General features: G+C 42.8%; 1 protein-coding gene across 4 annotated transcripts in view; it reads left to right on the forward strand.

Annotated features, from left to right (window-relative positions):
• Positions 1 to 12,243, forward strand: part of Lrguk (leucine rich repeats and guanylate kinase domain containing) — a 110,726-nt gene that overhangs the window by 35,848 nt on the left and 62,635 nt on the right. For all 4 annotated transcript variants that reach the window (XM_059257536.1, XM_059257533.1, XM_059257535.1 and 1 more), the window contains 3 exons: positions 8,066 to 8,146; positions 9,903 to 9,989; positions 11,350 to 11,456. In XM_059257536.1, the coding sequence (XP_059113519.1) occupies positions 8,066 to 8,146; positions 9,903 to 9,989; positions 11,350 to 11,456 (275 nt within the window). The remainder of the gene's footprint in view (positions 1 to 8,065; positions 8,147 to 9,902; positions 9,990 to 11,349; positions 11,457 to 12,243) is intronic.

The following is a 12,243-nucleotide window of genomic DNA, read 5'->3' on the forward strand; positions in this document are numbered from 1 at the left end:
ATTAGGATACTGTTTTCTTGGTAGCAATTTCATCAGTGTTACTTCTGTGTATTCACATGTACGTGCCTGCCCTTTGCCAGTATTTACTGTCTGCCAATTAGGGGGGCCTCTCCCATCTTCCACTCTGCAGTCCCTGTGACATTCTAAATCATGGCTAGCACTTAAAATTGACCCAGACTTCCGACTCTACTGCAGGCTTCACACTCCCTCCCAGCGTGGGATATTTGTTAGGGGTAACTCAGAATGCTAGGCTACTTCTGAATCTTGGTGCTATACCTCAGAATTTTTGTGGGTCAGGAGGTGGTTGTTTTTCCAGAGTTTGTGTATCCCTGGCTGTTCTGGAACTTGCTTTGTAGACCAAGTTTGCCTCAAACTCATAGACCCACCTGCCTCTGAGATTAAAGGCGTGTGCCACCATGCCTGGCTTATACCTTAGAATTTATTATCAGTACTTCTTGCCCATTTTTGTGAGGAGTGACAATATAATACTCATTAAACAGCAGATGCAAGGAAAGAACAGTTCTCAATAACCGCAGCACCCTGCTGAGCCCCTGGTCTTCATCAGTTACACTGCCCTGGACATTCTCCCTCCATGCGGATGGAGGTGGCCACAGCTAAGCGTTGTTTATGTAATGCTTTAGATGGGGTGTGTTCCGAAGTGAAGGATTTCTTGCTTCTCATTGTTCAGCAGTCCACTCTTTAATGTCTCCGGCAAGCAATGAAAGGACATTACCCTAACCTTCTTGGATCTTAGTTCATGCTTTTGTCCATGTGTATGAACACAAAGAATTTGTGGGGAGTTGACTGCTAAGTGAACTTGATCTCTCTCTGGATTTACATTTATTAGACTTGAAAAGAGGAACATTGGGTACATGGTCTTGGGGGCTCCTGTGTTATGCAGGGGCCAACACTGAAGCCGAGGAAGCCTGGTCTGGGTTATTGGAGATGTTGGTGTGATCACATCACTGTTAAAGTCAGTCTCCAGTCTACTCCTGCCATTGGATACAAGCAAGAAGGAGGCCCCCTTGGGGACTTGTGGTCTCTACATCCCATAGGGCCAGCCAAGGCTAGGTAGCCTGAGCTGCTGTAGAGTCCCAAAGGTAATGGAAATGGAAACTGTCCATGGTTCTCTACAGAATGATAATGGTATTCACTTGCAGCCTTGGTTCTTAGTGCTTTGTTGCTTCTTAGGTACTTTTTGAGCCTTCAGGTCAGGACTAGTATGACTTTCCCTTTAGTCATGGCCCTCACTTAATGCCTACTCCATCATGGCAAACTTGGCCTACTTCTTGTTAACCTACTCCGTGGAGTTGGAGTAAGCCTGCTAAAGAAGTCAAGGACTTGACTGAGCTCATTAGGCCATCAGTGGAGGAAAGAAGACCTGATATGGTCAGTCAACATAACTTAGGGCAGAGACCAGCAGGCTTAAGGGGGAGCATGGGGCTATGTGCTCTCTGGTTAGGGATTTGGAAGACAAAAGTATCATCACTTTCTTCCTGTCTACTTCAGAGGCTCCATACAGCTAGCCTCTCCAGCACCTCCTCTCTGTGTTCCTTAGCCTCCACACTGCTTTTCCTGTTTTTTTTGTTTTGTTTTGTGTTGTGTTGTCGTTGTTGTTCTTGTTTTTTCAAGACAGGGTTTTTCTGTGTAGCTTTGCACCTTTCCTGGAACTCACTCTGAAGCCCAGGCTGGCCTTGAACTCACAGAGATCCACCTGCCTCTGCCTCCCGAGTGCTGGGATTACAGGTGTGTGCCACCACTGCCCGGCTTCCACACTGCTTTTCATTATTAGTACATATTACTGCCCAAATGCAGTAATAATTATGGAATAATCTTCTGTACACTGTGAAAATGTGTTGCTCTCATTGTTAATAAAAAGCTGATTGGCTGAGATAGGCAGGATTTTGGGGGTAGAGAGAATGCTGGGAGGAGGAAAGGTGGAGTCCGAAGAGTCAAGAACCAGACATGGAAGAAGCAACATGGGAAGTTTATAGACGAGGTAAACAAGCCTTGGGGCAGCAATAGATGAATAGAAATGGGTTAATTTAAGTTGTAAGAACTGTCTGGAGACAAGCCTAAGCTATTGGCTGAGCATTTATAATTAATATTAAGTCTCTGTGTGTTTATTGGGGAGCTGGTGGTCCTGACAAAAAACTCTGCCTACACCCAAGATTATAGCATGTCATATTTTATAGTTTATATCTTGAAGAGTTGTTTTCCTTCCCTCTAGGACAGTGGTTCTCAACCTGTGGGTTGCAACTCCTTTGGGAGTCAAGTGACCTTTTCATGAGGGTCTCCTAAGACCATCAGAAAACACAGATATTTACATAACAATTCATAACAGTAGCAAAATTACAGTTATGAAGTAGGAACAAAATTAACTTTATGCTTGGAGGTCACCACAGCATGAAGAGCTGTATTAAAGGGTTGCAGAATTAGGAAGGTTGAGAACCACCACTCTAAGATGATAGCTTCTTGTCCTTGGGGAGTTTATCTTGTTCAAACTGTGCAAAGCTTGGTTTATGGTTGTCACTTACAAATATTGTTGGGTGAAAATATGACTGTCAAGGGCCCTCAGCCCCTCACCTCTGAAGGGTGTGGGTGGTGTTTAAGATGCAGTAAAAATCTGGGAAAACCAGGCATATGCAGGAGGCTCATTTGGTTCCCTCCTGGGTGAAGAAAGGGAAGGGGGCATGAAGACAGCACAGTTGTTTTAGTGGAGGCTGTCAGAGTCTTCAGGGAGGCAGAGGTAGTGAAGAAGAAAGACCATTCCAGAGAGCCCTCGGAGGCAGAAAGAGGGAGGCAGCAGTAGTGGATGAGGAGACGTTGAAGACAACTCAGGTCTCTGTCAGGTGACACAGGTGACTGGATTTTAGCGGTGCCAAGGAGCACTGTGGTGAGGCATGGATGTTCACTTTCTCTACATGTTAGAGAGGCGGGATCCCAATGCAGCGGTGTGCAGGGAAGTGCACTATACCATCTCTCTCAGGTAGACGGCAAATGTGGCTGTGATGCAACTTCTCTTGGAAGCCAATCCTGTGAGGTAGAGTGGGTTGAACGGTGACACCCCTCCCCCAACCCCTACCTGCCTCCGGAAACCATGAATCTACCCTTGTTTAGAAAAGCGTTTCTACAAGTGAAATTAATGATCTTAAGGTGAGGTCATCCTGGAATTAGAATGACCTTCCAGGATGACCTGAAAGCCAGTGTTCTCGTTAGAGAAAACAGACGCGGAGACTAGGTTTATGTTGCTTTAAGTCAAGGCTGTCTGGCTTTCCCAGGAGCTAGAAGAGGCAAGGAAGGATTCTCTCCTAGAGCCTTCAGAGGAGTCACAGGCTTGCCCGTCCTCGATTGTAGCCTCATCTTCAGAGGCATAAGAGTTAGCTCCTGTTGTTTTCAGCTTCTAGATTTAGGTTTGTCATGGACCCTCCAAGGCTCATTTAGTGTGGTGCTGTGTCTGCAGAATGGAGGGGAGTCTGAGAGTTATTTTTAACTCTGATCTCTTGTCGTTTCTGATTTTTGTGCTTTAATAAATTTTCCTTGCCTTAATTTCAAACATATTCTCGTGGTATTTTTTTATTTCAAATTTTGGATTTTTTTCATTACTTAGTCTTTAATGTAACTGGGACTTGTGTGTGTGTATGGGGGCAGTGTTAATAGATATTGAATTCCCATATAGAAAACAAATAGTCCCAGTATTTCAAAAATCTGATTTAATAGCATAAGGTAATCTATTAATGGATATGTCAGGATTTATTGAATTATTTACTTATTGAAATTTGTTGTGTTTACAACATGCTATTAAAATAACGTTGAAGCATATATCCTCACACATAAATCTATCGTTACATGCATTTTTTATTATTTCCTTATGATGGATTTTTGGAAATGTCATTACTGGGAATGGGTGTCATAAAGCTTGTTGATTTCTTTTTTGAACATTGCTGCTTACTCTGCCCACTGCAGTTATAAAGTTAGAATAACTTACTGTAAGCATATCTGGCTATTTGTTTGTCAATACAATCATTTAAAAATTGCCAATCTGGAAGTGAAAACTAGTGTTTTGTATACTGTTTTATATACATTTCTTTGATTATCAATGAGGTTAAACATTTTTGTTGAGTTTTATTTCCTTTTTAAAAATTATCAGCCCATCCTCTTAGCCATCATTTTCTTTATGACAGTTATAATTTGCTTCTTATTGTATGTAAGATATTTTAGCTACATATTTAAAATAATGTATAGACTATGTTGACATTTTCTGTTGTATATTCTTTCATTGTTTTTATGTTTATGCCAAATATTTTCCCATTCTGGATCTGATAGATGCTTATCATAAAGTATTTTCCCCGATTTTACTATTTTTAACTCTTTTTTCTTCACTGTATTTTTTAAAAACAGTTACAAGAGTGGGTGGCTTTCATATCCCACTCTCATCTTTTTGTGGATCTATTTGTTGGTTTTTATGTGTGTGGATGTTTTGCCTCCACATACGTGTGTGCACCATGTGCATTCAGTGTCCCTGGGACCAGAAGAGGGAGTCAAATCTGCTGGGACTGGAGATACAGACATGAGCTGCCCTGCGGGTGCTGGGAATTGAACCCTGGTTTCCTGGAAGAGCAGCCAGTGCTCTTAATCACTGAGCTGTCTCTCAGCTCCTTCACTGTTGTTTTTGAGCTGGGTTCTCACTGTACAGCACTAGCTGGCCTGAAACTCACTATATAGACTAAACTGGCCCTGAAATTCCAGATGTCGGTCTGCCTCTGCCTTCGGAGGGCTGGGACTAAAGCCATGTGTGAGCACACTCAGCTACCCTCAACTCTTAATCCACCATTTAATTTGTATTATGATTGAATTAAAGATTTAAATTCACATTTTCTATGCTAGAAAGTTGACTTTTAATTTATGCCTCATTGCTTCACCTGTTGATTTTTAGTTCAGTAATATATTTATCGTTATCATCATCCTCTAGTTTATCCATCCCCCAGTTTGAAAATGTTGCTTTTCTGTACAAATTCTTATGTACACAGCAGTGGAAAACACTTTAAATCTTTGTATCAAATAGTTTCCTAAGGACCAGAGCATGAGTTGCTCACTCTGTCTCTCTGTCTCTGTCTCTGTCTCTGTCTGTCTGTCTGTCTCTCTCTCTCACACACACACATACACACACTCTTGCACACACTGCATATTCTCATTTTTAAAAGCCCAGGTAATGATGCTTAGAGAGCATGGCTAAGAAATAAATGGCAGGCACAGAAAGAAAAAAAAATAGTGGACTTCTCAGGGTTAGAGGGTGGCTACCAGGGTCCAAGTGTATTAGTGGGCTGAAGTTTTGAAAACATATTTTACTTTTGGTGATTTTGGCTGCTCTCATCCCTACACTTGCTGTAGAGGCTGCTGCACACACAGTCTTCGGTTTCTGGTCCCGTGGACAGCTGTGAGGGTGGCTTCTGCTGTGTCGTCAGGCTGTGAGGAGAGGGGCACACATACAGAACAACCAGCAGTATTGCATGTTACCAGCTTGACAGGAAGCCTGCCTATGTTGGTCTCCTGTTTTGCCCTCACCCCACCTTGGAAGGAGTGAGAAGGAAGCTGTGTCCTCTGTCTTTGATTCACAAAGACGTTTTGATCTCAGATGACATTGTGGTGGTAATCTTACATAGCACATGATTATTCTAGTCATGGCATTTGGAGCATATCAAAATCTTTCTGTGTCAATTACCACACGTATCACTATTTTCTAAAATGAGTACATAGTGTGTTCCAACTGTAGGACAATGTTATGATTCATTTAATCATGTAATGATGGATAAAATTCTTAGGAAATTAGAAATGTTTTTACTAACAGAGTCAGATGGAATATTCTTATATGTCATTTTGCCTGTCTGATGATCTCTTTAATCTAAGTCTCCTGGAGTGGGCTAGTGGATACGTCCTTGCCCGTTGGAAAGAAGGTACCCTTTCCAATCTCACCAGCAGTGGCTGCAGGTGCATATGGCCAAGCCGTGTTGGTGAGACATGATGAATGCAGAAACAAGCTCCCTCTTAATGTTTGTGTTAAGTGTAAGAACAAGAGCTGTGTGCTAGACAGAAATCAAGCCCATTGCTCAACAATTCTGATGGAAAAATACAAACCAAGTTTACCTCCTACCTTCCTGAAAAAAAAATCAGTATAAAAACAGCTAATTTATTTTTCTTACAGATGATTCACATGTCAGTCTAAAGGATAATTTCATTATCTTATATGGGGAAAAGCTAATATAATAGCTTGACACTTCTCTAGCTAGATTGATTTTTTTTGAGGGGCCCTGTATGTTGCACCTGTAGAGCTTGCCTTTCTAATTACATTATTGGAATGACATCTTTAACATATTTTGTGTGTTTTACCACCCCTGACTTAGTTTTGGGCTAATCTTCATTTTGGTGTCATTTGTGTTTGGATAACTCAGAAATTATCTGTGAACCTGTTGGTAGAATGCTTTTATGAGACGTGCAGAATGCTGTGAGAAATACTGATTTATTGCAAAAACCACTGTCTGTACCTGCGATAAGATTGTAATTGGCTCATTAAGGAAGGGAATGGCTCAGTTGCCTTTAGCCTACTGGCTATGAGCGGGTTAGGACTTCTGTTGGTCTTTTCTGTGTCGAACACACAGATTGCAAGCCCAACACCACTTTGAGATCTTTGGCAGCAGTTAACTCTGCAGCTCACACACAATTGAGCCTGTATGATAATGAGTATTCAGAGACGGGTAATGCCTGGGGGGCACTCACCAACCTGAGACAGAGTGCCTGTGTGGCCTGGGCAGGCGTCTCCATGACGGGTAAGGTGACCTGCTGACATCCCATGCAACCTAAGTCAGAAGCTCATTTTTAGTAAAAGGGGGACCTGTAGGGCCCTGCCCCCCCCCCCCCCCCCCGTTTTGGGTAACTGTTGCCTTGCTTGCTGACCTTGACCTTGATATCCTCCCTATGCTAATTCCCTGCTGGGTTCCACCCTCCTGAATGCTTAAGGAAAGATCCTTGTCTGTGTATCCTGCATAATGGGCGTTAACAGCTTAGATGAAAGATTGTAAAACATCTTAGCGAACTTCTGCCCTCCGGGTTCTCTCATTGTGCTGTGAGCCTGTATTTAAGACCTCCTCCCTTCTTCAATAAACGACATTCAGGGGAAAAATTTTATACTGTATCAAGCTGATAATAGAAAAATAAATAATAAATAAAAATGAAAAAAAAAAGATTGTAATTGTTTATTGTAGAAATTTTAAGTAAGCCTATTTGTCATTAGTGTGGTGGACGATGGAGGACTGCTATAACCCAGTCTGTACCCCTGGCTAAATCAAGATGTACTTCCACCAGGGGAACCACTTCTGTCTTTTCAAATTGTAAACTAGAACCTATGCACAGAAGTTCAGCAGATGCATCTGTGGACACTCATCACAAATAAGTCATACAACTGGGGGTGGGGTGGAGTGGCACACTTGGGAGGCAGAGCCAGGAGGATCTCTGTGAGTTCGAGACCAGCCTCATCTACATAGTGAGTTCAAGGCCAGCTGGGGTTACATAGAAAGACCCTGTCTCAAAATAAACAAACAGAGCATACAGTTCCCGCTACAAGTAATTCTTATGGAAAAGGCACAGAGTTGCCTATCTCCCACAGTAAGAAGGCTGAGCCAGGGGCAAACACAGCAGGGAGAAGAAACTGCCTCAGGAGTGAAGCCAGAGCCTGGAGGGCTAGAACGGGGTGGCTGCCCTGTTTCTCTTACTTTACATGCTATTTTAGTTCTACTTAAAATCAACATGGATGAGGAGATTACTGTTCTCCAGCCCAATGGGAAAGGAGAAAACAGGGCCCCATGTGCTCACATCTACTGAAGCTATGCAGTAATTCCTGTGTTCTGCAATGGCTTTGGAGCATTCTCATTGAAAAGCTGGATATTCAACCGGACGCGTTTGAAATAAATTAGATTTAAAGGAGCCAATTATATTGGCTCCTATTATATTGTGTTCCCAATTGTCTTTGCTCACTGCCTGTTGATAATGGATTTATTTTTTGATCAAATAGATTGAGGAGCTGAGCGAAATAGAATACATTGAAAATCTTCCTATCCTTCGAGTTCTCAATCTACTAAAGAATCCAATTCAGGTGAGAGTTTCTTTCCCTCAGCGGTGGAGGGAGGGGAGAGGAGCAAGGACCAGTCTTGGAATTCCTGTTCAGCCTGTACTCTTGATAGGGAGCATCAGGAATGGGAATACAGCACCTCTCCCCCTTCCCCCAGCCCTGAAAATATTTACAACAGCTACATGAACTAACACTTCAAACGGCTTGTTTAGAGAAGTATGAATCTCTTTCGTGGCTAGCAAGCTATCAACTGCCCCAGTTCCAGTAAAGCCTGCGTTGGAAAGCCCCTTCCCTGGTCCTTTAAGATAGATGGTGGGTGGAGCTAAACATTACAACAGAGAATGAATAATAAGATTGCAAAGCAGTGTCTTTTCATATCAGAGAATAAAGAGCCCAGAGGTCCAGACAGAATGTGGTTCCTATTTTATAACAGGAGAGGCTGTGTAGAGTGGACACCTAAAGTAATTTGCCTGGAGATAGCCATGGGATTGGCATGGTTATAAAATAACTATAGACTAAAACAACGCAGTCCCTAGGGGTTTGTAACCTTTGAGATCGCAGATCAGGGACAGTTTTCCGGGCTTCTCTTTTCCTCCATTGCTAATGCCCTTCTTCCTGCCCCTCCCTCCACCTGTTGTCCAGCTAGGCTTTGTTTGGTTTTTGTACCCATATTCTTTCCTTTTGCTTCCGGAGTCCCAACCATGTAAGCTTCTCTTATGTTTGTCTTGTTTATATCTTGATGAATATGTCTAGACAAATGAAAATATCAAGTCAGAAATAAAAAAGAAATATTGAACAATAAAAGCAGTTAGGAGACAGTGGCAGACAAGGTAAAGGCCTTTCAGGGGAAGTAAGGAGCGAGATCTGAAGTGGCCACCACACCCCAGACTCTGGCCCTTGGAGAGTGTTCTGCAGCTGCACAAACCCCTAACCCAGGTGAATTCACTTACAAACAAACACAGCACTTACACTTTGAAGCATGCAAGAGAAGCTTTAATGCTTTACTTGGTATATAATAATCATTCAGGTTTCTGGGGTGCAGTATGACAGTTCACTCATGCATACAATGTGGAGTGATTCATCAGGGTAATTAGCAGCCCATCTCCTGGGTCTCTGTGTTGGGACCCTAAATAAAGATCCTATTATATATTTACTTCTTTTGCATTCCCATCAATGAGAGGCATCTTACACCTGTGTCTTGCTCTTCAAAGAGATGAAGCATCTTATACCAAAACTCCCCCTCAGTTACCACTTTAAAGTCAGGCAATCCTAACAGTTGGCAGGGAGTAAAGAGGAATTTGCTCATAAGCGAGTATCATTTTATTACTGTAAGGCAAGTTCATAATGAATGATCCCAACTAATACAAAAGAACACACTAAATAATAAACCCATGATGAAATAATAAGACATAGTCAAATGTCATTATTGTCACTAATGAAACTCTTTGGCATTAGACAAGAAGGGTTTGGTGTCTCAGATGGGCTGCCCCACCTCTTCGAGGCTCAGCCTCTGCCCCAGATGATAATCCTGCCACCTTGCTTATCTCACAGGGAGATTAGTGAGATCCTAACGTTTGGAGAGCTTTATAAGTTATAGGGCACATTCTGCACCTTGGTTGTTAATTTAGGGGGGCTGGTGAACGTTGTGAAAATGCAGAGCCCTGTGTGAGGCGGGGAGACAGGGTCATGGCAGCAGGTCTTGAAAAGCCCTTGGGAATAGGTTAGTGCTTGGTGACCTGGGGAAGAGGAAAACCTTGAATAGTCTTCTTGTTTTAAATAGAACAAATCTGAATACTGGCACTTCGTAATATTTATGCTGCTGCGACTGACAGAATTAGATCAGCAGAAGATTAAAGTGGAAGAAAAGGTATGTAATCATGTTGCTTCATGTGTTTTCCAGCTAATGTGTTCAAAAATCTCACGCTGCTTGTAGCAGGACCAGTGTAACCAATCAGTGAGAAGCATGGCAGTATGCAAATTAGGTCTTTATTTAGGAGCATTTCCTTGTCCTAGGATTTGTCAGTTGAACCCTCTGTTAAGCTGGGTATCAACACGTGCAGTGGCAGGTGTCCCGTGGGTACAAAGGGAAGTCTGACAGTGAAGAGTACTGGCGCCCCCTCCTGCTGCCCATGCCTGTTGTGGCTGGTAGCAGTATACATAACTCCCTATCTAAGCGTAGAGTCTGAAATTCTGCCAGTATTGTTTTGAAAATTAACAATGAAATGTATCATGTCATTCTGTGTAATCCAAAGGTGCTCAAATCACTACTCTGATATCGTAGTTTCTTTAATTCTGCTCTTTACGATGATCCGTCTGATCCGCAGAGTTGCGGAGGAATGAGCTCTTGAGTGCCAGCTAGCCCTGCCTCCCTCCCTTCCCCAGCTGTGGGAGGCATTGCCGCTAATGAGAGGCTTCTTATACCAGATCCAATTTGAGATGGCAATGAAGAAAGGTATATAGGTAGGCACGCGTATTTCATCCCATAAATGCCTTACTGCAGCCCAGACTAAAAATAGTTTCACGTGCTTCCTCATCCTTATTTCCACACTCCCAGCCACCGGGAACAGGCCTTTTTTTTTTTTTTTTCTTTTTAACATTTTGCAAGTAAAATTAAAAGGAAAGTCATTATCAAATAAAGGGATAATGTATTTAGGAGGATGGTAAAGAAAGAGCCTTGACACCAAGGTAAGGGCCTGTGTCCTTGCCTAGAGAAAGCCAGCTGTGACTGACAGAATTAGATCAGCAGAAGATTAAAGTAAAGAGTATATAAAGTAAGAGTAAAGAGTAGCAAGTCTGGGAGGGCGAGAGGGGATGGGACCAGTCCTGGGCAAGAGGATGTCAGAAAACAGTTCTCTAGTGCCGACCATGTGGACTCTCGAACAATATGTTGTGTTCCTACTTCTCATACTAGCAGCTGGATTTTGTATTAAAATGAACCGAGTACTTCAGGGATTTTGTTTGGACTTTTTTCTTTAGCTCCCCACAAACCAGATAATATAAAGAAAAAGAAGATCAAAGGATCCCACTCAGCTTTTTACAGGAACTGTCATTATTGGGATTTTAGCAAAGTTAGAGTTGACAGGAAGACTGAGGCAAGGCTGGGAAGCACGTGACTTTCCTTGTTGATCTCGATTGCTTATCTAGTCATTTCACTAAGGACAGTCCAGTTCTTGTTTTCTTCTGGGAAACAAATATGTCTCCTTTTTACTTTTCTACTTCTGGCAAAGGTTTCTGCAGTGAATAAATATGACCCTCCTCCTGAAGTGGTTGCTGTCCGAGATCACATGACCCATGTTGTCAACAGCATGTCGCAGCCACAAAGGATCTTTGACAGGTATTTATTAGGACCCCTACAGGTAGAACTTGGAGTGGGCATGAAAGAGATGAGATGCGGCTGATGTGTTCCCTAGCCCTCTCTCCCATGTGACTCACTCCTGAGGTGCAGAAGCTGCTTTTTTAGGGGCTGGGAGATGGCTCACAGGTTTAGAGCATTGGGTGCTCTTCCACAGGATCTGGGTTCAATTCCTAGACCCACATGTCAGCTCACAACTGTCTGTAACTCCAGTCCCAGGGGATCTGACACTCTCTTCTGGCTTCCATGAGCATCAGGTACACACATAGTACACAGACTACAGACTACATGCAGGCAAAACACTCGTGTACATAAAATAGTAAAAAAAAATTTGAAGCTGCTTTCTTGTCTTCTCTGAGGTAGGGGCACGTCTTCCATCCTGGTCTGTTATTGTGCACTTGAATGTGCTTTCATTGTTGGCTTTCCAGACAGAATGGTGATCTGACTCACTTTTACTCTTTCCTCAGGTCCCTTGTCCTCTAGCTAGCCTGAGCCAAATGACAGTGAGTCTAAAATAACAATGGCTAGCGTTTCTGCCCTAGGATAGAAACACAGAGCTCCAGCTCATTAACAGAAAATTGTTATCATTTGCAAGCACATTGATCACTTTTCTTGTTGTGTTGATGGAGTGCTGAAGCATTCCATCAAAAGTGATTTAGGAGTGGAGGGTGAACTTTTTCTTAGGGTTTGAGAGGATGTGGTCCATCATCGTGATGCAGAACGGAAGCAGGAACAACTCCCAACAGCGGCAGAGGGGGCAGATCGGGAA

The sequence above is a fragment of the Peromyscus eremicus genome, chromosome 3, assembly GCF_949786415.1.
Source record: "Peromyscus eremicus chromosome 3, PerEre_H2_v1, whole genome shotgun sequence".
In the NCBI taxonomy this organism is placed as follows: domain Eukaryota; kingdom Metazoa; phylum Chordata; class Mammalia; order Rodentia; family Cricetidae; genus Peromyscus; species Peromyscus eremicus.